Source organism: Tachyglossus aculeatus, chromosome 19 (assembly GCF_015852505.1).
Source record: "Tachyglossus aculeatus isolate mTacAcu1 chromosome 19, mTacAcu1.pri, whole genome shotgun sequence".
Taxonomy (NCBI): Eukaryota; Metazoa; Chordata; class Mammalia; order Monotremata; family Tachyglossidae; genus Tachyglossus; species Tachyglossus aculeatus.
The window spans coordinates 15,212,912-15,240,454 of NC_052084.1; the positions used below are offsets into that span (position 1 = coordinate 15,212,912).

Sequence of the window (27,543 nt, forward strand, 5' to 3'; positions counted from 1 at the left end):
AGAGCCTCTCCCTCCCTCTTTCTCACACGTGCACACACACACTGGCACACATGCACTCACAATCACATCCATACATGCCTGAACACCCGTGCACACGCATGCATGGACATCCACAGACACCAAGCACAGGTGGGGAAAGAATAGGTCAGCCTGGGGAGCCCTGGGGCCCTGAACCCTCAGATGGAGGCCCTAGGAAAGAGGCCTCCCTCTCAGCTCCTGCCTCTACCGTGCTCTCTGGGAGGCCCAAGGGGGAAAAGGAGGAAGCAGAAAGCATGTCCAGGGAGCAAAGAGAACGCCTTGGGGTGGGAGCCGGGGTGATGGGAATATGATCAGAGTAGTAAGAGCAGGGGTAGGGATACCCTAGGCTCCTTCCTGCCCCTCCCAGCCATCCTTACATTTTTACAGGCCATCACCAAACAGGATGTAACTTCTACACCTCCCCTCCCTGAAGTGAAGCTACCCATCTACAATCTCCGCATGGCACTGTCCACTCTGTCCGGCTCTGGCTACTGCCCACACCAGGCCCTGCCGCTCCTTCCAAGTCCCCAAGCCAGACTCTCCAGCCCGGGCCCAGCCCCAGCCCTCCTTCGTTACCTCCAGATTGCGTGTCTTGGAACTCGGATGCCGCCCCCCGCCTTCTCATCCGTACCTAAGCCGCTGTCACGGTTAGATTGGGTACTCAAGGGACCTACAGCTCACGCCATTAAAGAAGCCTGCTGACCTTTCCACCTGTCTTGCCTCTCCTTCCCTAGGGGGCTGGGGTTCCGAATGCCTGTCCCCATCTCCTGTTTCACCTGCCCACCCCCATGGGTGGTCAGGTTGTCCCACGTGGGGTTCACAATCTTAATCCCCATTTTACAGATGAGGTAACTGAGGCACAGAGAAGTTAAGTGACTCGCCCAAAGTCACACAGCCAATAAGTGGCAGAGCCGGGATTAGAACCTATGACCTCCGACTCTCAAACCCGTGCTCTTTCCACTGAGCCACGCTGCTTCTCTATGAGCCAGTCACCGTATTAAGGTGCCGGGTTAGACGCAAACTAATTAATTCGAACACAGTCCGTGTCCCATTTGGGGTTCACAGTCGTAATCCCCATTTTACAGAAGGCACAGAGAAGTTAAGTGCCTTGCCCAAAGTCACACAGCAGACAAGTAGCAGAGCCAGGATTCGAACCCAGGAACTTTTCAAGCTAAGCCAGCCCCACCTGACCTTGAGGGGACGGGACTCAGGCAGGTAAGAGCTCTTGGGAAAGAGGAGCAGGAGCTGAGGGGGTACATAGAGAACCTTCTGCCTCCGGGCAGGAGAGCCTGAAGCATCAGCCTCTGTCTCAGCCTCCCCCTTTAACCCCATCTTTCCAGTGGCCGTCACTTGGGGAACCAGGGGTTGTGCCTGGGGCAGGGAGGGGCTTGTATTTGGGGCTGGCCACTCTCCTGGAGGCGGGCCCTTACTATCCCTTACTATCTTTCCAGGACTCCAAAGTCCAAGGGTCCGGGCAAAGGACAAGCAGGCAGAGCCCATGGCCCTGCACGCTTCCCCGTCTCCCCAAGCCAGTGGCTTTGAGGAGGTCCTGGCCCAGGCGGGCAGCTTCGGCCCCTTCCAGATCCGAAATCTGCTGCTGCTGGCCCTGCCCCGCCTGCTCCTGCCACTCCACTTTCTGCTGCCCATCTTCCTGGCAGCCGTGCCGCCCCATCGCTGTGCCTTGCCGAGCCCCCGCCTCTTGGCCAACTTCTCCCAGGAGGCTTGGCTGCAGATTCACTTGCCCCGCGATCCTGAAGGGACCCTCAGCTCCTGCCAACGCTTCGCCCACTCTCTCTCCCCACCGCTGTCCTCCAACTCCTCTGTGGGAAATGGAACGGGTGAGGAGGTGGGGGCCGGGCCAGATGCCAGCGTGGAGCCCTGCCTGGATGGCTGGGTCTACGATCGCTCTCAGTTCTCCTCCACCATCACCACCCAGGTGAGACCCTCCACCCTTTCTGGCTGTTCCCCTCCCACCCTGGGTGGAGAGGAAGGGGGTCCACAGACCTCCTGGAAGCAAATGGAGAGTTGAAATAACCCCCGCAAGTGGCCCGCATGCCAGCCTAGACACGGGCATGCCCGGGGTTGTGGGGTCTGTAGTTGAGCTAAGCCCACTCCATCAGCCTGAACGTGACAATGGGGAGGGGAAGGTGCCAGCAGGGTGCCGTGCCCCGGACAACTGGCCCATCTCCTTCTTCATCACTCATCCCTCTCCTCTCCCTCCACGCCCTTCTCCGGCCCTCAGTGGGACTTGGTGTGCGATCGGAAGGGGTTGAACCAGATCACGGTGACCTTGTTCTTCGTCGGCGTGCTGGTGGGCGCTGTGCTTTTTGGGTACCTGGCAGACAGGTACCCTCCCCGGGGATGGAGGGATGGGAGGGAGGTGCCATGGAGGGAGAAGGGAGAGGGGAAATGGGCCCACCCAGAAAGCCACCCCTCAGTCCCACCTCGCCCCCTGATTTAGCTGCCCATGTATCTAAAGGATCAGGCCCAGTCTGGGCTGCAGTCACAATAAAAATAACCCCACTGACTTTTGCTGAGGGTTGACGGCGGGCAAAGCCTGAACACTTACAGGTTGATTCCGGAAAGGTCCCTGGCTCTCAGTGGGATTCCGATCTTAGAGAGGGAAGGATGACCTATGGGAGATAAGAAAAATGCTTCTGTGTGAGTCTGGATGCAGGTGGGAGTCTCTGCCAGGCAAAGTTTGAATTGTGCCCCTGGGCCTGTCCAGGCCTGGATGTACTAATTGGGCCTGAGATATCTCTCAGCGCCAGTATGGGTCTGAGTGTGTCTGTCAGTTTCTCAGTGCCTAAATTAAGATTTCTGTGCTGGTCAGTCCCTGAGTGCTGGGGGTCTCTGGACTGGTCAGTTTCTGGGTCCTGGTCTATCTTTGCGCCGGTCTCTCCCTCTCGGGCTGCCTTTATGCTGGATGATCACAGGCAATGACTGAATCAGCAAAGGGTGGGTTTCCTTACCATCCCTCCCCAGCCCCCAGCCACAGGGAGGGCCCCATCCAGCCCACCTCCCGCCAGGCATGATCTTCTGGGCTCTTCACAGGTTCGGCCGCAGGCCCCTGCTCCTGGTGGCCTACGTGGGCACTCTGGTCCTGGGCCTGACCTCTGCCGCCTCTAGCTCCTTTGCCATGTTTGTTGTCACCCGCACCCTAACTGGGACCGCCCTGGCTGGCTTCACCATTATCGTCCTGCCTCTGGGTAAGGGCATTTCTGGGAATTGGGCCAGCTCGCGGACACTCAGCCAGACCCCGCCTGGGCACAGGTGTGAATTTGGGAGGGCAGCCAGAAGTCCCTTGGGGGTCTAGTTGGATGAACAGAGAGTCCAGCCTGGGTCCCCATTTTCCTTATTCATTCATTCATTCATTCAATTGTATTTATTGATTTACTGATATGATATATTGATACGATATACTGATATGATTGATTGATTTATTGAGCGCTTACTGTATGCAGAGCACCGTACTAAGCACTTGGGAAGTCCAAGTTGGCAACACATAGAGATGGTCCCTACCCAATAGCGGGCTTGCAGACTAGAAGGGGGAGACAGACAACAAAACAAAACATATTAACAAAATAAAATAAATAGAATACATATGTACAAGTAAAATAAATAAATAGAGTAATAAATACATACAAACATATATACATATATGCAGGTGCTGTGGGGAGGGGAAGGAGGTAAGGCAGGGGCTTTCTCATGCTGAAAGAGAAGCAGTGGAAAGAGCGTGGGCTGGGAACTCACTGAGACCTGGGTTCTAATCCTGCCCCTGCCACTTGCCTGCTTTGTGACTTTGGGCAAGTAATAATAATAGTAATAGTGGTATTTTTAAGCGCAGTTCTAAGTGCTGGGGTAGATACAGGTTAATTAGGTTGTCCCACTTGGTGCTCACAGTCTTAACCCTCATTTTACAGATGAAGGAACTGAGGCAAGAGAGGTCGCTTCACTCCTCTGTGCCTCAGTTTCCTTCTCTGTAAAATAGGGGTGTAATATCCCTGCCCTCTCCTACCTAGTCCACGAGTCCAGTGGGACGGTACTGGACCTGTTTCTCTTGTATCTACTCCAGGGCTTAGTTCAATGCTCGGCACATAGTAAGCTCGCAACCAATACTACGGTCATTATGATCATTATCGGTCTCCTCCTGCTCTCCCTCTGTCTTCTCTCGTCTCCGCGGGCACCCTCTCCCTCGCACGGGCCCTGCCCTCTGGTCTCCCCGGCCGGGGCGGCACAGAGCTCGAGTGGCTAGGCGTGCAGCACCGGATTGTGGCCGGGGGAATCAGCAGCACCTTCTGGAGCTTGGGGGTGACCCTGCTGGCTCTGGTCGGGTACCTGATCCGAGACTGGCGCTGGCTGCTGCTGGCAGTCACCCTGCCCTGTGCCCCGGGCATCGTCAGCCTCTGGTGAGTGGGGAGTCTCACGGGAAGGGTGGGCGCAGAGACAGAGAGCCTTGGAGTCTGAGGGCCTTGGGGCCCCTGGGCAAGGGTGGGAGCAGGGATGAAGGGTGGGAGGGAAAGAAACGCCCCAACTCCCAGGAAAAGATTTCTGGGCTTAGAAAGCAACAGCATCTACAGAGCCTGGGAAGGGCTCAAGACCTATAGTAACAATAATAATAATGGCATTTATTAAGCGCTTACCATGTGCCAAGCACTGTTCTAAGCGCTGGGGAGGTTGCAAGGTGATCAGGTTGTCCCACGGGGGGCTCACAGTCTTCATCCCCATTTTCCAGATGAGGTAACTGAGGCTCAGAGAAGTGAAGTGACTTGCCCAAAGTCACACGGCTGACAATTGGCGGAGCCGGGGTTTGAACCCCTGACCTGTGACTCCAAAGCCAGTGCTCTTTCCACTGAGCCACGCTGCTTCTCACCTGGCACGATTCACCCAATTTCTCTGGGCCTCGGTTTCCTTCCCCCCTCTGTGGAGAGTCAAACTGCACCTCCCTGTGCCCTGGGCGGAAGCGGCAACCCCCCTGCTCCCTGCCAGCCTATCCCCAAATGGGCCCAGGCTGCCAAGTGGGGTGCGGTGGGATGCCTGACTGGGGTGGGGAAGGGGAACTAGAACGTGAGGAGGGGATGCCAGGCCTGTAGGGAGCTGGCAGGGGGGTCCAGACTAGATGCTTCAAGTTCTGGGGTGCCGGGGCCCCTCCCCAGGTGGGTGCCCGAGTCATCCCGGTGGCTGTTGACCCAAGGCCGGGTGCGGGAGGCCCGGCACTACCTGCTCCGCTGTGCTGCTCTGAACCACAGAGACGGAGCTGCCCAGGCCCTCAGCATGGAGGTGAGAAGAGCTGCGGGAGCCCAGAGGATCGGGGAGGGGTAGCCCTGGCCCTGAGCCCAGGCTTGGTTCCGAGGGGGTCCCCACCCTGGGCGGAGATGGAACTCACCGGCCTAAGGAGCCCTCCCCGCAGGACGGGGGCGTGGGGGGAAATAGGATTCCTTGAAGGCCCCCTCCACCTTCTTCTCTGCTGCCCATCATCATCATCATCATCAATCGTATTTATTGAGCGCTTACTCTGTGCAGAGCACTGTACTAAGCGCTTGGGAAGTACAAATTGGCAACACATAGAGACAGTCCCTACCCAACAGTGGGCTCACAGTCTAGAAGGGGCCCAGTCTGTCCCCCTTCTCCATCCCAGGAAACCTCGGTCTCTCCCAGGGTCACGGCGGGGTAACCGTCCCCTGGAAAGGAACCAGAGGGGACAGGGTCCCCCTCATCTCCCCACAGGCCCTGGACAGGATCGCAGTGGCAGAGAAGTCGAGGCACCGACCATCCTACCTGGACTTGTTCCGCACTCCGCGCCTCAGGACCATCTCCCTGCTCTGCATGGTGGTGTGGTGAGGGGGAGCGGGGGCCCCCGGCTGAAACCGGAGAAGGGGACCAGGCTTGGGGCGGGCTGGGCGGCCTAGAGGTGGCCAAGTCAGAACCCAAAGGGAAGATGTGAGGGAGGGAGAAAGCGTGGCGGGGGCGGGGGACCGGGTTTCTCAGGGCAGCAGGAAAGCAGAGTGGCTTAGAGGAAAGAGCACAGGACAGGGACTCAGGAGACCTGGCTTCTAATCCCGGCTCTGTCACTTAGCTGCTGTGCCACCTTGGACAACTCCCTTAACTTCTCTGGGCCGCAGTTTCTTCATCTGTACAGATAGGAATAAAATGTCTGTTCTCCCTCCCCACTTAGACTCAGCCCCATGTGGGACAGGGATGGGGTCTAATCCGATTATCTTGTAGCTACTCCAGTGCTTGGCACATAGTAAGCACTTAATAAATACCCCAGTGATTATTAGGATTGTAGGGAGGGCAAGAGAGTGGCCAGTTGATGGTACCTAATGTCTAAACCTGAGAAGCAGCATGGCTCAGTGGAAAGAGCCCGGGCTTGGGAGTCAGAGGTCATGGGTTCTAATCCCGGCTCCGCCGCTTGTCAGGTGGGTGACTTTGGGTAAGTCACTTCACTGGGCCTCAGTTACCTCATCTGTAAAATGGGGATTAAGACTGTGAGCCCCAGTTGAGACAACCTGATTACCTTGTATCCCCCCTGAAGCTTAGAACAGTGCTTGGCACATTGTAAGCGCTTAACAAGTGCCATTATTATTATTATTATTCAAACCAGAGGTGTAATTTGCCCTGATTCCACACACCTGCAAATCCCCATCCCTCTGTCTAGACTCATTTCCCCGATCTACCATTCATTCATTCATTCATTCATTCAATAGTATTTATTCAGCACTTACTGTGTGCAGAGCACTGTACCAAGCTCTTGGGAGACTATAATAGAGCAATAAACAGATGCATTCCCTGCCCACAATGAGCCACTATCCCCCGTGTTCCCAGGGACGCTTCTTTCTCTCATTTCCGTAGACTCTGGCCTTACAGGTTGGGTTTCCCTAGCTGCTGGGGGCAGGGGCCAGCAGGCCCTGAGTCCTAAGGGTTTTTTTGGGGGGTGGTCTTTGTCTGACCTGGGTCCCTGAGCCCCCTCCCTGCAGGTTCGGGGTGAACTTTTCCTACTACGGGCTGAGCTTGGACGTGGACGGCCTGGGGCTGGATATCTACCAGGTCCAACTGTTGTTTGGGGCCGTGGAGCTGCCATCCAAGCTGCTGGTCTACCTGGCAGTGCGGCACGCCGGACGCCGCCCCACCCAGGCTGGAGCCCTGTTGGGCACAGCCATCAGCTTGGGCACCAGCCTGCTGCTACCCCCTGGTCAGCCCCTCCTCTCCTCCCACGGGGTGGTCCCCAACCTCCCTCTGGCCTCAAACACACAGTGGAGCCCTAGGCCCCGTGGCTCCCCCAACCCCCTTTCCCCTCTGCCCCCACCCACAGGGAAAGGGACTTGGCGCTCGGCGGTGGCCGTGGTGGGGAAGGGGTTTTCAGAAGCTGCGTTCACCACCGCCTTCTTATTCACCTCTGAACTCTACCCCACCGTGCTAAGGTGAGGCTCCTTGCCCCACACTGCCCTGCTAAGGAGCCCCCAGGTATAGAGCCTCGGCTGCCAGGGGGGCCCATATGTGTGACGGGGTGGTCGTCTATCCTTCTGTTGAGGGAGGGTGTGTCCTTGGTTCCTCGCCCCCTGACCCCCCCTCTCCCCTGCTCCCTCTGCCCAGGCAGATGGGGATGGGGCTGGTGTCCCTGGTTGGCCGGCTGGGGGGCTCACTGGCCCCGCTGGCCATGCTGCTAGCCGAGGTGTGGGCTCCACTGCCCAAGGTGGCCTACGGCTTGGCTGCCCTGCTGGGCACTGGCATGGCCCTGCTGCTGCCAGAGACGCGTCAGGCCCCACTGCCCGAGACCATCCAGGACATAGAGAGGAAGGGGTGAGTATGGCTGCCTGGGGCAGGAGGGATAGCCCCGGGCAATGAGTTTCCTGATCGCAGTTGTCACTGGCCTCCTTGGCACCAGTGCCCCCATCCCCTCCATTGCCCCCTGGTCTTAGTTCCCTCACCCCCAGAGTTTGGCCCTCCTACAGCCCCAAGCGAGGCCCTAAACGCCTAGGACCCTGCCTTAGCCCCTAGCTCCCAGCCTGACTCCTTCCCTCTCCCCAGGCCAGCCCCTACTTCCCAGGAGGAGATGGTGCAGATGAAGCCACTTCAAGACTGAGGGAAGGGAGGCGGTACCGCCCTCCCCCCGGACCACAGCATCCCTCCCCCGGCCCCCAGATAGGGTCACCGAGCTGGGCCCTGGCTGTCCTCCCTACCCTTGCCGACCACCTCCCGGGAATAAAGGAGACCTCAGGTCCTCAGTGTGTGGGATGTGTGCCCACGGGTCAGGGGGCTGGGGGAAGGGGGTTCTCAGGAGATGTGGGTGTCTGCCTTGCCCCCTCTCTGACTCCAGATCCAGGCCCTCCGGTACAGGAGGGGAATGGGCTGGGGGGGAGGGTCTTGCCCCATCTGCCTAGAGCCAACTGCCACCAGAGACACATAGAGGGGACCTTGGACTTCCAAGACCTGGAATCCCTCGGTTGGACCAGAAGAGGTGACCTTTCCTCCCCTTCTTTGCAGGCAGACCCTTTTCCCCTGTCCCTCTGGACCTGTCCTCCTTCCCCCTCCCAACCCCATTCTTTGCTCCAAACCCAGCCCACGTCCGATGCCTCCTGGCTTCCTCAATCCACCACTTCCTGACCCCGAGATCCCAACCCTTTCCCAGCTCCCTCCCAGCCAGCGCCCCCAGGAAAGCTGGACAGCTGAGGCTGGAGGAGCATTTATTTGGACCAGAGAAGCAGAAACACGGGTCAGGGCACTGGGTGGGGCGGTGGCAGGAGGAGGAGCTTGGGGAGCGGCTGGGGGCACCGGGGGTAACAATACCAGCTTGAGTCCTTGGTTTACCTGTCTCCAGCACCAACGCTCCTTTCCTCTCCCCACAGTGCTGCATGCGAGCAGGTGGTCAGAATGCAATGTTTGGGGGGATCGGGGGCAGACGGGGGACAGCAAGCAATCTACAGATTGGCCAGTTAGAGTGAGAGGGACGACACCCCATGTGACTGCTGACCTCAACCCAAACCCATTACTGAGTCAGTCGAACTTGGTGGGGATGGTGCCCGGGAGGAAGGGTGGGAGCCCGGACTTCCACCTGCTCCCCGGACCCTTCTGCCCTCAATTTGGGCTGGATGAGTGCAGCTGGGGGCCTGGCACTCCAAGCCATTGCTGCTGGTGGGCAGTGTGGGCAACTGAGGCCCTGGGAATCGTTTGGGGAGGAGAGGCTCTGTGTTGCTCAAAGCCCGGGGCAAGCTGAGGGTCTGGAGTGGTTCTGAGGGGTAGGGGTTGGGGGGAGGTGGTGGCTGGGGGGCTCTCTCAGCTTTCACTCCGTCTTCACCTCTGCCAAATCATAGATGTAGCACCCCACCTCGCCGATGTTTACACCTGCGTGGTTGAGAAGAGCCAGGGTGAGAAAACCCTCCCCCAGGGACTCAGCCCAGCCCGACCAGAGGGTGGTTTTAGTACAGTCCAACCAGGGGGCCTGCTCAGAGTCCGACCATATCAGGTGGGAGGGGGACACCACGAGTCATTTCTGGGCATTTTGAGAGAAAAGGAATTGCGGGCCCAGGATACTGAAATGAGAGTCAAATTTTGATTGGCTTGGGGGCTGGGAGAGAGGATTCGCCCATTGCCCCATGGACACTCACCTTTGGGCCCGAACAGGTATCCGTAGCAGGGAATGTGGCAATAGGGCATTCCATCATGCTGGAGGGGCAGAGAATCCAGGCTGGGATCCTCTCCCAGGCTGCCACCTTCCCCGCCCTGGCATCTCCCAGTCCTCAAGCTTCCCTCGGCTTGGTGCTTGGTTCCCGCGCCCCCTCACCTCTCACAGGCCTAGGAAGGCCTCTTGCCCACTGACCACGCAGCAGAGGCCCAGCCCCCTGCCCGCCCGTCTTTCCGACTCACCTCCGCGTGGCCTCCGACCGTCAACGTCTTGCGACAGCGCTGGCAGCGCAGACAGGGCCGATGCCAGTTTTGGCCTAGGGACATCACCTTTTCGGCTGGGGTGGAAGGAGGGAAAGCCACAGGGGAGGTCATGGCAGACACGCACCGCCCCCCCACCCCTCCCAGCCCCGCACTGCCCCTTAGCCAAATGTCCCCAGTGCCACCTTGGGGTCTCAACAGCTGGCTCCAGGGGCCCGTTGACAGATCCTGAACCAGCCGGGCCAGAAGGACAGACCCCCACCACACCCCTCACCCTAAACGCCCAAGCCCTTAGACAGGAGGTTGTCCACAGGTGGTTGGGGCCTCAAGAGACGGAGCCACCCTAGCCCAGGGCTCCATGCCCTGCTCCATTTGACGCCCACCTTCCCCTCCACGCTCACTCACCAAAGTAGACGGGTTTCCCACAGCCCGGGCACATGGAAGTCTCCCCAGCGAACGTCTTCACGTAGGCCAGGTCTGGGGAAAGTGAGCCCAGGGGTTGGCTGGGAGCAGGGAGAGGCCAAGGGAAGGCGGCTTTGGGATGCACAGGGCACGGTCACGGGGAACCTGGGGCTGGAGAAGGCCCAGCCATGGCCAGGGTAGGGTGTTGTCTGAGGCCAGAAGCATGAGGCTGCTCAGGGCATGGCTAGTGCCAGGATCCCAGGGCCAAGCCCTAACTCACCCCAGACTCTCTTATGCACCTCCTAGACCCTTTCCTCCTGTGGTCCCCAGCCCCTGACCCCCTTTCTACAGCATTCCCAGTCTGTGCCCTGGCTGACCTAGTTTTCCTGGGGGTAGGTGCCCCCCGCCACTCCCAAGGTTATCTGGAGATCCTCTCCATAGTCCACCCTCCGCTCTATTCACCAGGTCTCAGGAGGGCCCTCGCTGCCTCTCCCACGGTAGTGCAAGACCGCCTCGGTGCCAAGATGGTACCCTCCCTGCCCCCAGCCTCCTGCCAGGCAATTCAATCCCTAGGAAATCCTAGCTGGCTGTGGCGCCGCATAAAGGGTGGAGCAGGTGGTGTCAGATATTCCAGTTCTGGGTCAGCGCCTGTGGGGCTGGGGGTGAGGGGCACTGAATGCCAGCTTCCAGGGGGTAGCCCTCACTGGGCAAGTAGTCCATAGCAGGGGAATCTCTGGGTGGGCCCAAGCTCGGTCCCCTGTCCCCTTCCCCGTGCCAACCTAAGGCTCCCTCTAGCCCATCTGCCCCCAGAGCCTCAATGCCATCCCCTAGGCTAGCTGAGGACAAGAGCGTCTGTCCTTCCTGCCTAGCCTATAGGAGGCTGTGGCCCAGAGCTGGCTGGGCCCCTCTTGGTATCCCCCTCATGCCCAGGGAACCGGCTGGGGCAGGGCAGAGGAAGGGCTGTGAGGGCTGGGTAACCTGAGGTACATAATCCACAACCTGTCTGGCAAGGGAAACCTGAGGGTCCAGGAAAGCTTTGGGAAAGAAGGCAAGGAGCTGGGAGTGGAGGGGGAAAAGAGCCAAAGGCAGTTTGTGGGAACGGAAGGAGAGAAGGGGTTGGGAAGAGGGAGTGCCTGGAAAAGAGGTTACGGAGAATCAGGGAAGGGATCTAGTGAAGGAAGGAAGAAGGACCAAGAGGGTAGAGAGGGGGGATCTAAAAGGAAGGGGGGAAGGGAGAGGAGTGGAGCAAGCTGGAGATGGAGAGTTAGGGAGGTATAGGGATATGGGTGGGGGTGGAGCCAGGAAGGAGAAGGTGGGCAAGGAGGAAGGATTTAGAGGGAATGGGTGACGGGGAGCTGAGGAAGGTCAGAGGGCAGCCCCAACTAAGACCTGCCAGTGACTCAAGAGGAGAGGGTCCTGGGGGAGATTAGAGCTAGATTGCGAGAGGGGGTAGGGTACAGGAAGAGGGTTAGACCTACCCAACGTCACTTACTTCTTGGTGCCATCTTGCCCAGAGGGGACCAGGCCCTGACGCCAGGGGGCCTGAAACTGCCAGAACTCGGGGGGGTTGTGCTGATGGGGCTTGGGGCGGGGGCATCATAGGGGTAAGAGCCAATGCCACCGCAGTTCACCCCTGTGGAGAGGAGAGGAGTTAGATTGAGCCTCACGTGGGACGGGACTGTGTCCGACCTGATCCTCTTGGATCTACCCCAGTGCTTAGTACAGTGCTTGGCACACAATAAGCGCTTAACAGACAGCAACATCATCACCATGGGGGCAGGCTCCTGTCCAGCCAGATCCCCAGCCCTGGGTCTCCCCTGTTCTCTCTTGGGAAGGCTGAGGACTCACCTCGAGGCCCAAACAGAGCGGCGTAGCAGGGCTTGTGGCAGTACGGCTTCCCGTCGTGCTGGACAGAAGGGGCAGGCATCACCACAGAGCATCGGAAAGAGTCGGGCATAACGACAACCCAACTTCCCCCGCTCTACCTTGGCACCCCAAAATCCCTTCCCACCGAGAAGGGAACCCCTGAGGAGGCCTACCACTCTTTGCCCCTGGCACTAAAAGCTAAGAGCTGCTTACGGATAGCCCTGGGGGCATCATTACAACAGGGGCCCAGGCCCAAAGACACAGGAAGCACTCCGGGGAGGGCAGACTGGACACCGCCATGGGCCGTGGCTGGCATCTCACAGCCTGGGGACCTGGGGTGGGGAGTAGCCCCTGATAATAATAATAATAATAATGGTATTTGTTAAGCACTTTGTGCCAGGCACTGTTCTAAGAGCTGGGGTAGATACAAGGTAATCAGGTTGGACACAGTCCCTGTCCCAAATGGGGCTCACAATCATTCATTCATTCATTCAATCGTATTTATTGAGCGCTTACTGTGTGCAGAGCACTGTACTAAGCGCTTGGGAAGTCCGAGTTGGCAACATATAGAGACGGTCCCTACCCAACAACGGGCTCACAGTCTAGAAGGCAACAGGCATCAGTGTACATAAATAGAATTATAGCTATATGCACAAATGATGTGTCACAATCCCCATTTTACAGACGAGGTAACTGAGACCCAGCGAAGTGACTAGCCCAGGGTCACACAGCAGACAAGTGGCAGATCCGGAATGAGAACCCATGACCTTCTGATTCCCAGGCCCGAGCTCTATCTACTATGCCACGCTGCTCTTGGGACTGTTCTCTCCCTCTCCCTAGACCAGAGACCTACTTCCAAAGCTCCAATCAACGTGAAAAGGCCTTGGGGGGAACTGGAGCGGAGCCAGCATGACACAGAGAGATTCAGGTATCTCCAGGGGGGCATCCCCCGACTAGGGGCTTCCAGAAATCCCCCTACCACATTCCCACTGGGTGTCCTGAGACCATGGGAGGGGAGGGTGGGTAAGAAAAGGGTAGTAGTGAGAGGTGATGATCCTCTCAGGGTTGCACCTGGAAAGTTTCCGGTACTTTAACAGTCTCAACTTACAGGAGGAAGAGTCAAGCAGAGGCATTACCCATTCCGTTTCTAGCTTGGGCAGTGGCTAAAGTGGAAGACAAGCTGTTAAAATTCAAAACTCCCCTGTGCTGGGCAGCAGCGGCATGGGAGAGTCTAGGGAGCCCACTGTTGGGTAGGGACTGTCTCTATATGTTGCCAGCTTGTACTTCCCAAGCGCTTAGTACAGTGCTCTGCACACAGTAAGCGCTCAATAAATATGATTGATTGAGGGAGGAGACTCAAGTTAACTGCAGGGAAAGAGACGACGGTAAACCACTTCTGTATTTTTACCACGAAAACTCTATAGATACACTACTGGAAGGATGGCAGGTGGAGGTGGGGCATTCTGGGAGAGATTCATTCATTCTTTCATTCAATCGTCTTTATTGAGCGCTCACTGTGTGCCGAGCACTGTACTGAGTGCTTGGGAAGTCCAGGTTGGCAACATATAGAGACGGTCCCTACCCAACAGCGGGCTCACAGTCTAGAAGGGGGAGGCAGACAACAAAACAAAACGTATTAACAAAATAAAATAAATAGAATAAATATGTACAAGTAAAATAAATACATAAATAGAGTAATAAATATGTACAAACATATATACATATATACAGGTGCTGTGGGGAGGGGAAGGAGAGACGTGGCCATGGTGTTGTTATGGGTCGGGGATGACTCGACAGCACAAGTGAGAGGTGGCTTCAGGAGACGTGTGGGAGTCTGAATTTGGGAGAAGCAGTGTGGCTGAGTGGATATAGCGTGGGCCAGGGAATCAGAAGGCCCTGGGTTCTAATCCTGGCTCTGCCACATATCTGCTGTGTGACATTAGGCAAGCCCCTTAACTCCCCTGGGCCTCAGTTTCCTCATCTGTAAAACGGGGATTAAGACCGTGAAACCCATGTCGGACAAGGACTGTGTTCAACCTAACTCGTATCTACCCCAGTGCTTAGAACAGTGCTTGGCACATAGTAAATGCTTAACAAATATTATTATTATTATTATTGTGTTATAATGGGCACAGGTAACCAACAAGGAACACACCAACGTGTGTTCAGGGATCGGTGAGAGGAAAAATTTTAGCAAGAGTTCAGTGGCCCGAGCGGGCCCCCTCCCCGGGCCACTGCCCCCCCGCCCCCATCCCCGCCAGGCACGGCCCCCTCACCTCGGCATGGCCCCCAGCCGACAACACACTGTGGCAGTGCTCACATTTCAGGCAGAAACGATGCCAGTTCTTGCCCAGGGAACTCACCTTCTCAGCTGTGAGGGAAGAGACCGGGGGCTTGGCAGGGAAGTGCAAAAAGGCTGAATTTGCAAAGCACCTCACTCCCCAGGCTCAGGTCCCCCATCCCACCCCCAACTCCCTCCTGCCTCACCGAAGAAGGTCACTCCATCCCTTGCTCCCCAATCTCACGCCTCAGGCCCTGGGCATAGCTGGGACATGGGGATCCTCCCCTCCCCTACAACTCCGGTGGTCCACACTGAACCACCACCTCCTTTCTCTCTGAGGACTGGCCAATCAATCAATCAATTGTATTTTTTATTTTTTTGAAAGTTCTTAATGATAGTTGTTAAACGCTTTCAACGTGCTGGGCACTGTTCTAAACGATGGGGTAGTTACAAGCCAATCAGGTTGGACACAGTCCGTGTCCCACCCGGGGCTCACAGTGGTAACCCCCATTTTACAGATGAGGTCACTGAGGCCCTGAGAAGTTAAATGACTTGCTCAGCTCCCCACAGCAGACCAGCGGCGGAGCCGGGATTCGAATCCAGGTCTTTCCGATTCCCGGGCCCGTGCTCTAGCCACTAGACCACGCTGCTTCTCCTCTTCCCAGGAGACCCCCCCATCCACCCACCCAATAAGGGAATGACTCAATCCTTTGAAGGGGTTGGAGGGAAGAGGGGAAGGAGGGAAGAGCCTGGGCTTTGGGAATCAGAACAGGCTTGGTGGAAAGGGCCCCTGGGCGAAAGCAGAGAGTGGCCACCTGCCCAGGGCTAATAGCTTGGGGAGCCAGTAGCCACCCTGGGGTCCAACACCTGCAATCCCTGTAAAATGGGGATTTAAGAGTGCGAAACCCATGTCGGATAAGGACTGTGTTCAACCGGATTAACTTGCATCTACCCCAGTGCTTAGAACAGTGCTTGGCACATAGTAAATGCTTAACAAATACTACTACTATTACTACTAATAATGGCATTTATTAAGCTCTTACTATGTGCAGAGCACTGTTGATAATAATAATGATGGCATTTGTTAAGCGCTTACTATGTGCACAGCACTGTTCTAAGCGCTGGGGGGATACAAGGTGATGAAGTTGTTAATAATAATAATGATGGCATTTGTTAAGTGCTTACTATGTGCAGAGCACTGTTCAAGGTGATCAAGGTGATCAAGTTGTCCCACGTGGGGCTCTGTTCTAAGCGCTGGGGAGGTTACAAGGTAATCGGGTTGTCCCACATGGGAAACAGGGAACTGAGGCACAGAGAAGTTAAGCGACTTGCCCAAAGTCACACAGCTGACAATTACTGCTATTATTACTAATAATAGTAATAATATTACTATTATTATTATTAGTGAGGGGGTCCACCCCACACTTCCCAATCCATCCCGGACCGAAGACTCCAGGGTCCCCCTCTTCTTCCTCACCCTGGGGCTAGTGCCCAGCGCTGAGAACAGTGCTTGGCTGGCCCATATTAAGCGTTTAACAAATACCATTAGTGGAAAGAGTCGGGGCTTGGGAGTCAGAGGTCGTGGGTTCTAATCCCGGCTCCGCCACTTGTCAGCCGGGCGACTTTGGGCGAGTCACTTCAGTTCTCTGCGCCTCAGTTCCCTCATCTGGAAAATGGGGATTAAATCTGTGAGCCCCCGTGGGGCAACTTGATTACCTTGTCTCTACCCCAGCGCTTAAAACAGTGCTTTGCACCTAGGAAGCGCTTAACAAATGCCATCACCATCATCACATAGTAAAAAAAACAAATAAAAATAAAACAATGGTATTTGTTAATAATGGTGTTCTAAGCGCTGGGGGGATACAAGGTGATCAGGTTGTCCCGCGTGGGGCTCACAGTCATCGTCCCCATTTTACAGACGAGGTCACTGAGACTCCAAGAAGTTAAGTGACTTGCCTAAGGTCACACAGCAGACCCAGCGCTTAGAACAGAGCTTTGCACATAGTAAGCGCTTAACAAATACCATCATCATTATTATTATGTGGCGGAGGCAGAATTCGAACCCACGACCTCTGACTCCAAAGCCCGTGCTCCGTCCACTGAGCCACGCTGCTTCTCTAGTAATAATAATAATGGCATTTATTAAGCGCTTACTATGTGCAAAGCACTGTTCTAAGCGCTGGGGAGGTTCCAAGGTGATCAGGTTGTCCCACGGAGGGGTGCACAGTCATCATCATCATCAATCGTATTTATTGAGCGCTGTGTGCAGAGCACTGTACTAAGCGCTTGGGAAGTCCAAGTTGGCAACACATAGAGACAGTCCCTACCCAACAGTGGGCTCACAGTCTAAAAGGGGGAGACAGAGAACAAAACCAAACATACTAACAAAATAAAATAAATAGCACTGTTCTAAGCACTGGGGAGATACAAGGTGATCAGGTTGTCCCACGTGGGGCTCAGTCCTCATTTTACAGATGAGGGAACTGAGGCCCAGAGAAGTGACTTGCCCAAAGTCACCCAGCTGACAATTGGCAGAGCCGGGACTTGAACCCACGACCTCTGACTCCAAAACCCGGGCTCTTTCCACTGAGCCACGCTGCTTCTCTAGGAGGCGCTTACCAAATACCATCCTGATTAGGATCACCCTCAGAGCTCCCGGGGAGCGATGGGGCTGCTCCTTCCAGTCCAGTGCTCTGCACACAGTAAGCGCTCAATAAATACGATTAATTGATTGACTGATTGATTGATTCCTCTCCCCATTTCCCGGGTCCCTCCCATCCCAATCCCGGTCCGCACCGAAGTAGACGGGCTGCTGGCAGCGTGGACAGGTCCAGCTCATGGCTCGGTTCCCGATTCCCAGCTCCCGGTTCCCGATTCCCGGTTCCCAGCTCCCGGACCCTCGACTGGCGCTCCAGGTCTGGGCTCTGCAGGCCCCGCCCCTTCGGCGCTCCCCCTCCCCATTGGCCAGAAGCCGCTCCCCCTCGCTTCCTATTGGTCGCCTGACACGTCCGTCTGGCCCCCTCCCCTTCTGGTCTGTCGTCCAAATAATACTAATAATAATGATAATGGCGTTTATTAAGCTCTTACGACGTGCAAAGCACTCTTCTAAGCGCTGGGGAGGGGGGTTATAAGGTGATCAGGTTGTCCCATGGGGGCTCACAGGTGAAGATGGAGAGGATTGGGATTTTGGGTATTGGTACAGGGATTTGGATTTGGCAGGGAGATCATCATCATCAATTGTATTTAGTGAGCGCTTACTGTGTGCAGAGCACTGTGCTAAGCGCTTGGGAAGTACAAATTGGCAACATATAGAGACAGTCCCTACCCAACAGTGGGCAGGGCAGGGAGGCAAGATGATGGTTCTCCCACTCTCCTAGCTGACCCAAACTCCTGGCTCTTCTCCCATTCCCAACCCCCAAGGACAACATCCTCTGCTAGGAATGGGGCTCCAGGAAAGCAGACCAGACCCCTGCAAGGACGGGCAGAATGGGCTGACAGGTATGTGATTTAGCGGATAAAGCACTGGTGTAGGAATCAAAAGGACCTGGGTTCTAATCCTGCCACTGCCACTGGTCTGCTGTGTGGCCCTGGAGAAGTCACTTCTCTGTGCCTCAATTACCTCATCTGTAAAATACGGATTAAGACTGTCAACTGCGTCTGTCATTCATTCATTCAATCGTACTTATTGAGCGCTTACTGTGTGCAGAGCACTGGACTAAGCGCTTGGGAAGTCCAAGTTGGCAGCATATAGAGACGGTCCCTACCCAACAGCGGGCTCACAGTCTAGAAGGGGGAGACAGACAACAAAACAAAACATATTAACAAAATCAAATAAATTGAATAAATGTGTACAAGTAAAATAGAGTAATAAATATGAACAAACATATGTACAGGTGTCCTACCTGATTAGCTTGTATGTACCCCAAAGTTTAGCACAGTGCCCGGGACATAGTAAGCACTTAACAAATGCCATTGAAAAAAAAAAAGTGGCACAAACTGCAAGGCCTGAAATAATATTAATAATAATAGCATTTATTAAGTGCTTACTATGTGCAAAGCACTGTTCTGAGCGCTGGGGAGGTTACGAGGTGATCAGGTTGTCCCACGGGAGCTCACAGTCTTAATCCCCATTTTACAGATGAGGTATCTAAGGTACAGAGAAGTGAAGTGACTTGCCCAAAGTCACACAGCTGACAATTGGCAGAACTCTGACTCCAAAGCCCGGGCTCTTTCCACTGAGCCACGCTGCTTCTCTGCTGCTGAAATATCATCTGGGCTGGCTGCCCCGTGGACCCCAGCGAACAAGGAAGCGAGGACACAGGCTTGGATGAGAAGAGCTTTTTTATTTTGCAGGAGACAAGGCCCCGGGGTAGCGCTTTCCCTCTCCGTCAACTGAGAAGCTGTGAAACGCACCCAAACGGCCCTCAGCCCTGTTCCCGGCCTCTCCTTCCAACATGCCAACATGCGCCAACATGAACATAGCCCACAGATCTACTTACCTCCGGACTGACCCAGGAGAACCCCAGAGCGGAGGGGAAGGCGTCGCGACCCACCAGCCTCACTCACCTAACGCTGGCAGAAAGAAAGGAGAGGGTCAGCTCACCACAGGGCATCCTGGATTCTGCGGAGGGGGGGGGTCTCCCTGATGGCCTCGTCCCTGGAGAGAAATAAACAGGATTTGAGATCATGTCCGGGGTTTCCTACAGTGCTAATCGATTCCTAGGGGAAGGCCCTGCCTATTGGCCCCCCTGGCAAATCCAACCAGCATCTGAGCCGGTCAGCAACTGGTGCTTCCTTCCCTCCACTCCTACCAGGCCTACTGAGAGAAAAAATTCCTTTGGAGTTCACCTCAGTAAAATTCTCACCCTCTGAGGTCCAGAAGGGCTCCTTGACTGGAGTAAATTTAGCGGGAAATGATCATGATTGGGGCTCCCAAATGACAGCCAGCCCCTGGAACCGCGAGCTCACCCTCTCTTCCGCACACACACGACAGCACTGACATCCAGGCTGCCCTTGCCAATCAACTGCATTTATCGAGTGCTTATTATGTGCAGGGCATTATACTAAGCGCTTGGGAGAGTACAATATAACAGAGCGGTAGGCATGTTCTCTGCCCACGATAAGCTTACAATCTAGAGGGGGAGGCAGACATTAATATAAATACATAAATTATGGTTATGTACATAAGTGCTGTGGGGCTGAGGGAGGGGTGAGTAAAGGGGGCAAATCCAAGTGCAAGGGTGATGCAGGAGGGAGCGGGAGTGACCTTGTTCAATTAATCAATCAATGAGTCGTATTTATTGAGCACTTGAGATGCTTTAAAAAAATGGTACCTCAAATGCTTACTATGTGCCAGACATTGTACTAAGCACTGGGCTAGATATAAGGTTGGACACAGTTCCTGTCCCACATGGGGCTCACAGTCTAAATCAGAGGGAGGACTTAATCCCCGTTTTACAAATGAGGTAACTGAGACACAATATGAAATAAAATGACTTGCCCAGGGGCACAGAACAGACAAGTGGTGGATGCAGGATTAGAACCCAAGCCCTCTGACTCCGAAGCCCACGCTCTTTCCGCTAGTCCACTCCGTTTCCCCAACTTGCACTGGGTACCTTCCATCCAGAGCAAATGGGTCCCGGTGGGTACCCTACCATTCCCATCCTGGATCACCCCTCACTCCTCAGTGCAAGTCATCCAGGGCCTTTCCATCTTTGATTTTTCCCATCCCAAGAACCCACCAAACTTTTAGTTCAAAAGCTGTTTTACTTCATGGCCTGATCCTTCCCCTGCCACTCAGCCTTTTCCTTCAGTGTCCCACTTTCCAATCCTTATTCTGCCGTCACCTCTACGGATGAAGCCTATTTCCTCTTGAACTTCCGGGGCCCCTCCTCTCCCTCCCTGTCTCTCCACAATCCCAGACAACCAAAACAGCACAACCCCCACCTGTGAGTCCCTTCTCGGCCACAAAGACTAGCCACCAGATTACTAAAAAGGCAGCCAATGCTGGGCAATGAAAACATTTTATTTTACCACCGCCAAGTACCGCCGCACGTTTACAAGGAGGTTCAGGTCCTGTTATACTTCAGGTTTAGCAGTTACAGAGGTGTGACCCGCCCCTGAGGACCATCGGCAATGGTATTTACTGAGCGCTTTCTAGGTGCTGAGCACTAAACACTTCGGAAGACACAACAGAGTCGTAGACACGATCCCTGCCCATGAGTTCACAGCCTAGAAGGGAAGACGGGCATTAATATAAACGATTTGTACTATATAAATACGACCTCACAGAACGGATGTCGGCGGATTTGGGGCACCTGTATCCAAAAGGCACCCAATGGGTCTGCTCTTTGCTCTTCAGAGATGCAGGACTGGTGAAACAGTATGAGCTGGGAAAAGTTTGGAAAAAAATATTACTTGCAAGGCAGTGTTCAAGGGAAGTTATTAGTTGTTTACCACCACGAGAGGCTACTCAGACACAGAACTAATGTGGTTGCTGCCCAGGGGGATAAGCAAGCGTTCGCTACTTCCTGGATAACAGCCTCCCCCGGCCCCAAAGGCCCCAACCCCACCCTAGTACTTCCTCTTTGTTGACACTGCCTGCGTGCAGTGCCCCAACAGTCACTGTCCTCGGCCCTTGCTCACATCTGTTAAAGAATAACAGCTCAGAGAGGACACGGTAACACGAGCTCTCCAGCCCCGGCCACTGTGTCTCCGTCACTCTGCAGCAAGAGACTTGCCCCCATCGATCGATCGACGGTACTTACTGAGCACTTGCTGCGTGCACAGCACTGTACTGTGCGCTTGAACTCAGCCCTGCCACTGTTGGATAGCAAGACAGGGAACCAAAAAGCCATTTCAACTGGCGGGGAGGCAGGAGAGGTACAGGGAGAACGGGCGGGTCTGGAGTTGGGGTTCCCCCGTAGCCCCATGCTAAATGGAGAGCTCAGCCTTGGTGACTGGCGAGCAGCCCACCCCAGGGCACCCCCTCCTTCCTTCCCTGCCTTCCAACCCCACGGCCTGCTTCCCCACAGTCCTGAGATCCCTGCAGGAAAGAAAATGGGAAGCCGGAAGGCCCGCTTTACCCGAAACATATCCAGGACTCACCCTGGGCAGTCGCTGTCCCCCCGGGGCGTGAGGACAGAAGGGCAGAGCCTTCCCAAGGCCAGCCTGTTCGGTGGGAAAGATCCTCCTTGGGAATTTCTGGGCTTCCCACAGAACAGTGACCGAGTCCCCGGGATCAGGGAGATACAGCCCTGGGCTGCTTGGGGCTCACAGGAAGGCAGGCCCTAAGTCAGTCTTTCCCTTCCAAATCAGGCTCCGATCCGATCTGAGGATCCTGAATTCAGCTTTCCCGACAGGGGCCTCGGTGGGAGAGGAAAAAGGGCTACATCTGAGAAAACAGGGACCCCTATTCCTGCTCAACTCCGAGGTTCGTGAACAGTATCGACACTCCGCTACTACTACTTTGGGACAGTGTGGGGAATTCAGTTCGCGGGGACTGTTTCTAACCCAAAAGGCACAGGACCGAGCTTAGCGGTGGCACTCTCCGGCTGGTGGCAAAGACTCATCTCGGTTTTCTGCAGAAGTCATACTAGCCATCGGAGACAAGGCTATTTATTTTGCAGCAGAGGTGGGCTATGGAAGGCTCTGGGGCCTAAACCATATTCCAACGCTCTGCAGCAAGACAGTCTGTTGGCGATATTTGGCCAAGGTAAGGGATACCGGCTTTGGGAAGAACAAAGGTCCCCCCCCTGGGGACCTGGGTTCAATTCCAGACCTCAGCCAGATTTCTGGCCCCGCTCCAGCCCCTCAGGGAACAGGGAGGTGGAACTACTGCCCCGCGCAGAGCAGGGGAAAGATGAAGATCCCGTGAAGAACCCTTCCTCTGCCCATCCTAGTGCACTGCTTCACGGCTCCAGGAGGGCCCCTGACCTTTTCCCTGAGCTCAGAGTTGGCACAGTTCCCCTGGAGTCAGGTGGGCAGGGATCCAGGGGCAGTACAGCTGCTAAAACCTGACATCTGGAGTATAACCCCTCAGACCGTCCCCGCAGCAGTAGCCGGGCAGCCGGAAGCTTGGCACGAGACCGGGGCTGCACCCATTCCCCAGGGAGGGCAAAGGGAGGGATGACGCACTTGGCACCTCTGGGGTCCCACGGCGTTTCCCTTCCTTTGGGCTCAGAAATGAGTTGGGTTCAAAGCAGCAACAGTCCGGAAGGAAACACGAAATCAACATCTTTATTTGATGCGATGTTACATTTTTTTTAAAAAAAAGGGGGACTCATTCAAGCAAGACAAGAATGCTTTAATTTCTGAACAAAATGAACAACCGAAAACAGCACACTACAGTGGGGGCATCCGAGGGCCCCGGCAGTGGTTACTTGCAGGCAGGGGGGAGGGGGAGAGGTGGGGCCAGTTAGGGGGACAGGGAGTCGGGGGGTGGGGGGCGGAAGAGGGAGGGGTCCGTGGAACCGTGCCCGGGTCCTCTCTGAAGACCAGGTTCAGTTCTTCGGCTCCTTCGGTGCGGGGGGCAGCTGCTAAACGATTTAACACAGAGAGTTACTGGATCGCAATACGATGAACCGAAAGGCCGTTTAAAATCATGTAAGTGACCTCAAAAGTGTCTGGGCCGGGTGCGGGGCCTCAGCCTTACCGATTGCTTGTCTCTTCCAAAAGGGATCTGGCTGGGTTTCCTTCCACCCATCCGTCTGTCCGCCTCGCCGCACCACACAGGCCAGTTCACACGAGGGGATTGTTGCGGAGGGGCGGGGGGGAAAGGCAGGGAAGGAGGAGGGACATTACAAATCAAGACGGGGAACGGCAAAGAATCACAATGCATTTCAAAACAATGCCAACACGGTAAAAGTCCCTTTCGTTCATGCAGAGTGTTCAATCAACAACCGCTTCGATTTGTCTGTGGGAGATGACCCCACGTGGAAGCTAACCCCAGTGATGCAGCCGGGGCCACTGACCAGACCACCGTGGCCTCCGACGTGACCGGGGGAGGGCCGAGAAGCCCGACCCTCGTCTCCATCCGGCCTCTGTCCCCCGAGCCTGGGAGTCCAAACCAAAATACAACCAGACACGCCGGGGATGAACCAGAGAGATATCTGATTTTAATGGCAAAGTTTGAGAAAAGAAATTGGCAAAAAAAAAAAAAAAAAAAGTTCACGGGAGGGAGGAGGGGAAACAACTTGCTTACAACAGGCGCACACACACAAGGGGTGGGGGTGGGGGTTTGTGGGACTTGGCCGGTATTCACAGTCGGATGCCCAGCGCACCCCGAAGGACAGCCCCAAGCTGGGGGAACCTCTGTGGCCCAGGGCTGCAGAAGCCAATATGACTCATCTATAAATAGCCCCGGGCCCCATTTCCCTTCAATCACGATCACTGAGCTTTATTTGGCTTCGGGTGGTGTCGCCTGGGCACCCCGCCTGCCCCGACATTTCCCCAGAGCCCTGGCCAGCTTCATCTCCCTTCCTCCTCTCCTCTCCCGGGAGGCTCGCCGTCGGGAGGCTGGCAGGGCTCGCTGTGCTTTCTTTGACCTCGTCCAGGCGCAGGGCGGCCTCTCCGAAGGAGGACGGAGCTCTGGGCTCCAGCCGGCCGCCTTCGGGTGAGTTCTCTGGCTGAGCCAGGAAGGGACGCGGCTTCTCTTCTTGGACCTTGGAGGTCCGCTGGACCGAGCTGATGGGCTCAGGCTGGCTGACGGATGGTGCCAGTGCTGGGGAGCTTGGCGCGCTGGACTCCACTCCCCGCAACTCCACAGTCCCCGATCTGGCGGTGCCTTTTGTTGCCGTAGCTGGTATTCCTCCTGCCGGGAGGCCTAAGTCTTTACGCCCCGGCTCCAAGTCCCCTAGACCTAAGTGCACGCGTTCCAACTCCAGCTTGGTCTTCAAGACCCCGGGGGTGGTCGTCTGCCCGGCTTTGAGCTTTGGGGAGCCCTGGCCGGCCGCTGGCCCTAAATCCGGCGTCAGGGTGTGAGGCGATTCAAATGCAAAGTCCAAAGAGGCAGCGGGAGTGTCCGTATCATCCGCCGTGGGAGGATCCCATCCCGTGGGAGGCTGCCCCGTCTCACCCGGCAGCCCGGTCGGGCGCTTGTTGGGGGCTCCCAAATTTGCATTAGGGAGCTTCGGACCCATCCCCAGCAGCCCCTCTGAGGGCTCCACTTTCACACCAGGAGGGGACTCTAACCTCGGGTGATCGGACAACCCCGAGGCTTCTGGCTCTCGTCTTTCTGAGACCTCCCAGTCCTCCTGCTCCCTGCTGGAGTTCCCCGGGGCCTCTGACCTACGGGCCCCTGCAGTCCTACCCCACCTGCCCCTTCCTCTCTTAGGCTTGGGGCCTCTTCGCTTAGGGACTCTCGGCAGGCCCGGTTCAAGAGATAAAAACTCTCTCCCCTCTGACACGGCCTGCTCCTTAGGGCCGTTGGATGCCGGGCCTGTGCCTGGGCCCAGCAGGCGCTGGACAGCTGACTCCGGGGCTCTGGCCTGGCCACCAGCTCCTTGAGGACGCTGAGGCCCCCGGCCGGCTGCTGAAGGAGGTGGGTTGTCTGTTCTTTCCTCGGGGATGCACGCGCCCACAGAATGGGCCTCGGTCTCGACCTTCCCTGGAGCTTCCTTCTTGGGGCCGGGGTTGGCCGATGGCTCGGTCTGCTCCCTGGCTGGGTCTTCTGTGCGCAGCTCCCTTGGATCCACGGTTCCCTCCCCTGCCTGAATGTCCCTATGGCTCCAGTTAGATCCCTCCACCCTAGGGAGGCCGTTCCGGGCTAGGGATAATGGAGTTCCGGGAGCCTCCACCTCCATTCCCTCCTGGATCTCGCCTTCTCCCCCGGGCAGCAGTTCAGAGGTCGCCCCTTCCTTCCTCTGGCCCTGCCTCTCGGCTAACTGAGGTCCTTGGCTCCCCCCGGCCCGGCCCTCGTCTAAGGCGAGCACCGGCGGTTCTCCCCGTCCCTGGTGCTCGGGGGTCGGGCTGGGGGCGGCCGCCGGCTGAGGACCTGGCCCCTCTGTGCCAGGAAGGCGAGGCTCCCCTGAGCTGAGGCCCGTATCCTCCTTGGGACCTCCCTCTTGGTGGGCTTCCCACTCAAGAGGCCCCAAGGCCCAAGCGGCTGCCTCCGGGGCTATCGTCTCCGCCAAGGCGGAAGCGGCCAGGAAGTCGGTCCCGGTGTGGGCCGACGGGCAGCCACTGTCCCCACCCATCTTCCTCCGCCCAGGCCGGTGCCCGAAGCCTATCCCCTTTCTCAGAGGCCCGCCAATCGCCGTGCCAGACTCTGGCTTAAAGTCGGGGTCGCTCTCTGAGGACGGGGTAGCTGAGGGGGACCCCTGGGCCAGGAAGCCACCACTTGGAGTGGAACTTGGGAGCGCCTCAGGGCTCTCCGCTTTGCCGGGGAAGGCACCGTCCCCGTTGGCCAGGGTCACGGGGCCCAGCTTGCTCTCGGGAGCCCCTTTCCCACTGCTGCTATAGAAGATATCATAGAGATCCTTGGCGTTGGCGGCGGCCAAGCACGAGTTCCGTTTTTCCACCTTCTTAGCCTGGTCGCCGAACACCCTCGAGAGGGGCGGCGGAGGCCGCACCAGTAACGACAATAGGGACTGGTCCCGGTCACTCTCGCTCACCCCTGGGGCCACGTCGTCGGACGGGATGGGGGCCGGCTGCAAAGGAGGCAGAACGGTAGCTGGCAAGCTCTGTGGGGGTGTCGCATCAGGTCCCTGGGCGCTGGGCGTGGGGGGCAGGCAAGGAGTGGGCTTGCTGAGCACCAAGGTGGAGGTTGGCCGTGGAGGGGACTGGATGGCGACCGGCTGAGCAGTGCCGAAGGGCAGGGGCGGGGGAGGTGGGGGTGGAGGCGGCGGCAGCTGTTCCGAGAAAGGGGTGGGCTCGCTCTTCTCGGCCTTCTTGGCCTCCTCAGGGGACCCCTTCAGGATCACCTCTTCGCCTCCAAACGCTTTGGAGATGATGTCTGGAGGCAGGAGGACGTCGGCAGTGGACTCTTTCACCACCGGCAGGGGCTTGGCCGTGGTCCCAGAGGACTTGATCGAGAGGAAGGTGTTGAGCGGGGCCGGCTTGCTGACGGTCGCCAAGCCGGATTTGCGCAGCACCATGGTGGGGATGGGCAGGTTGGGGCGGATCTTGGCCTGGGTGGAGGAGGCCGTGACGGGCGTCCACGGACTGGTGTGAGGGATGACGGTTTTCCCGGACAACTTGATCTCAATGGGCTTGACCTTCCCAGCCTGGATTTTGCCATCCTCCTTATCCTTGCCGCCGTCACCTACCTCCTCCTTGGTGGGGCTCGGGGCGGCTCCCGGGGCCTTCTCCTCCTCCCCCCTCTCCTGCTGCTTCTTCCACGTGAACTTCCCAAAGATGGAAGATAGCTCCTTTTTCCCATCCCGGAGTTTGAGGCCCATCTTCCTCCGGATCTCCACCTTCTCTGGCGAGCTCTTGGGTTCGAAGGCCTGCTCTCCCAGCTCCTCGAGGCCCTTTAGGTCCTCCTTGGCTTCAGTGGTCTCCTTCGTCTCCATCTCGTGCGGGGCGTTAGCTTCATTTGGCTCCTTCTCTTCCTTCCTCTCTTCCTGCTGCTGCGGCTTCTCGCTCAGTTTGCGCTTCAGCTCGTTCTGCCTCCGGCGCTCCGTCTCCAAGACCACGGCCAGCCCCGCCTGGCGATCTAGGTTTCGCCGCGCTTCATACAGCGGGTTTTCATCCACGTATTTCTGGGGAGAGAAGCGGCACGGGCTTGGGGTTAAAAATTCAATTGGGGGGGGCAACAAAAATTTTTTAAAAAAAACCTGGCCCTGTAACTAGGCAGATGATCATCATTATTATTTTCTTGGTGGGGCAGGAGAGGGCAGAGTTGGAAATAAGCAGAAATTAAAGATCTTCCCCAGGGAAAGCATAAACTACATCCAGCCTCTCTAGAGTTGAGGAGACCCTCCCAAGGACCTTATTTTTTCCACTAAAATAAATCCAAGCGGCCTTAGAATCCTAGAAGAAGGATTTGGATGGAGGAGGGTTGGCAGCCCTCTTCACTCTGCAGGAACTGTGGGTAGGATAAAATGATTGAGGGAAGAGGTCGGCTGTCCCTGGAAACGTCCCGTAACACGGGG

The 27,543-nt window shown here is 56.5% G+C and overlaps 3 protein-coding genes across 6 annotated transcripts in view; 1 reads left to right on the forward strand and 2 right to left on the reverse strand.

The window, feature by feature from the left end:
• Positions 1-1,508: 1,508 nt before the first annotated feature.
• On the forward strand, positions 1,509-8,239 carry SLC22A7 (solute carrier family 22 member 7). 3 transcript variants are annotated; one of them, XM_038761471.1, is made up of 10 exons: positions 1,509-1,954; positions 2,261-2,364; positions 3,073-3,227; positions 4,259-4,427; positions 5,175-5,298; positions 5,746-5,855; positions 6,996-7,210; positions 7,331-7,439; positions 7,612-7,818; positions 8,047-8,239. In XM_038761471.1, exons 1-10 carry the CDS (start codon positions 1,517-1,519, stop codon positions 8,099-8,101), a joined length of 1,686 nt encoding a protein of 561 aa, XP_038617399.1. In that variant the 5' UTR covers positions 1,509-1,516; the 3' UTR covers positions 8,102-8,239. The 3 variants fall into 3 exon arrangements, with proteins under 3 accessions (XP_038617399.1, XP_038617400.1, XP_038617401.1); XM_038761472.1 differs by having other exon boundaries at positions 2,285-2,364; XM_038761473.1 differs by lacking the exon at positions 8,047-8,239 and having other exon boundaries at positions 7,616-7,778.
• Positions 8,240-8,691: 452 nt separating this feature from the next.
• On the reverse strand, positions 8,692-17,320 carry CRIP3 (cysteine rich protein 3). 2 transcript variants are annotated; one of them, XM_038761218.1, is made up of 8 exons: positions 17,246-17,320; positions 14,445-14,539; positions 12,151-12,208; positions 11,795-11,935; positions 10,306-10,377; positions 9,883-9,977; positions 9,624-9,681; positions 8,692-9,360 (listed from the first exon to the last, which is right to left on the reverse strand). In XM_038761218.1, exons 1-8 carry the CDS (start codon positions 17,286-17,288, stop codon positions 9,299-9,301), a joined length of 624 nt encoding a protein of 207 aa, XP_038617146.1. In that variant the 5' UTR covers positions 17,289-17,320; the 3' UTR covers positions 8,692-9,298. The 2 variants fall into 2 exon arrangements, with proteins under 2 accessions (XP_038617146.1, XP_038617147.1); XM_038761219.1 differs by lacking the exon at positions 11,795-11,935.
• Positions 17,321-22,891: 5,571 nt separating this feature from the next.
• Positions 22,892-27,543, reverse strand: part of ZNF318 (zinc finger protein 318) — a 32,104-nt gene continuing 27,452 nt past the window's right edge. The window contains exon 12 of the mRNA XM_038760859.1: positions 22,892-27,150. Within this exon, the coding sequence (XP_038616787.1) occupies positions 23,827-27,150 (3,324 nt within the window). The 3' untranslated portion in view covers positions 22,892-23,826. The remainder of the gene's footprint in view (positions 27,151-27,543) is intronic.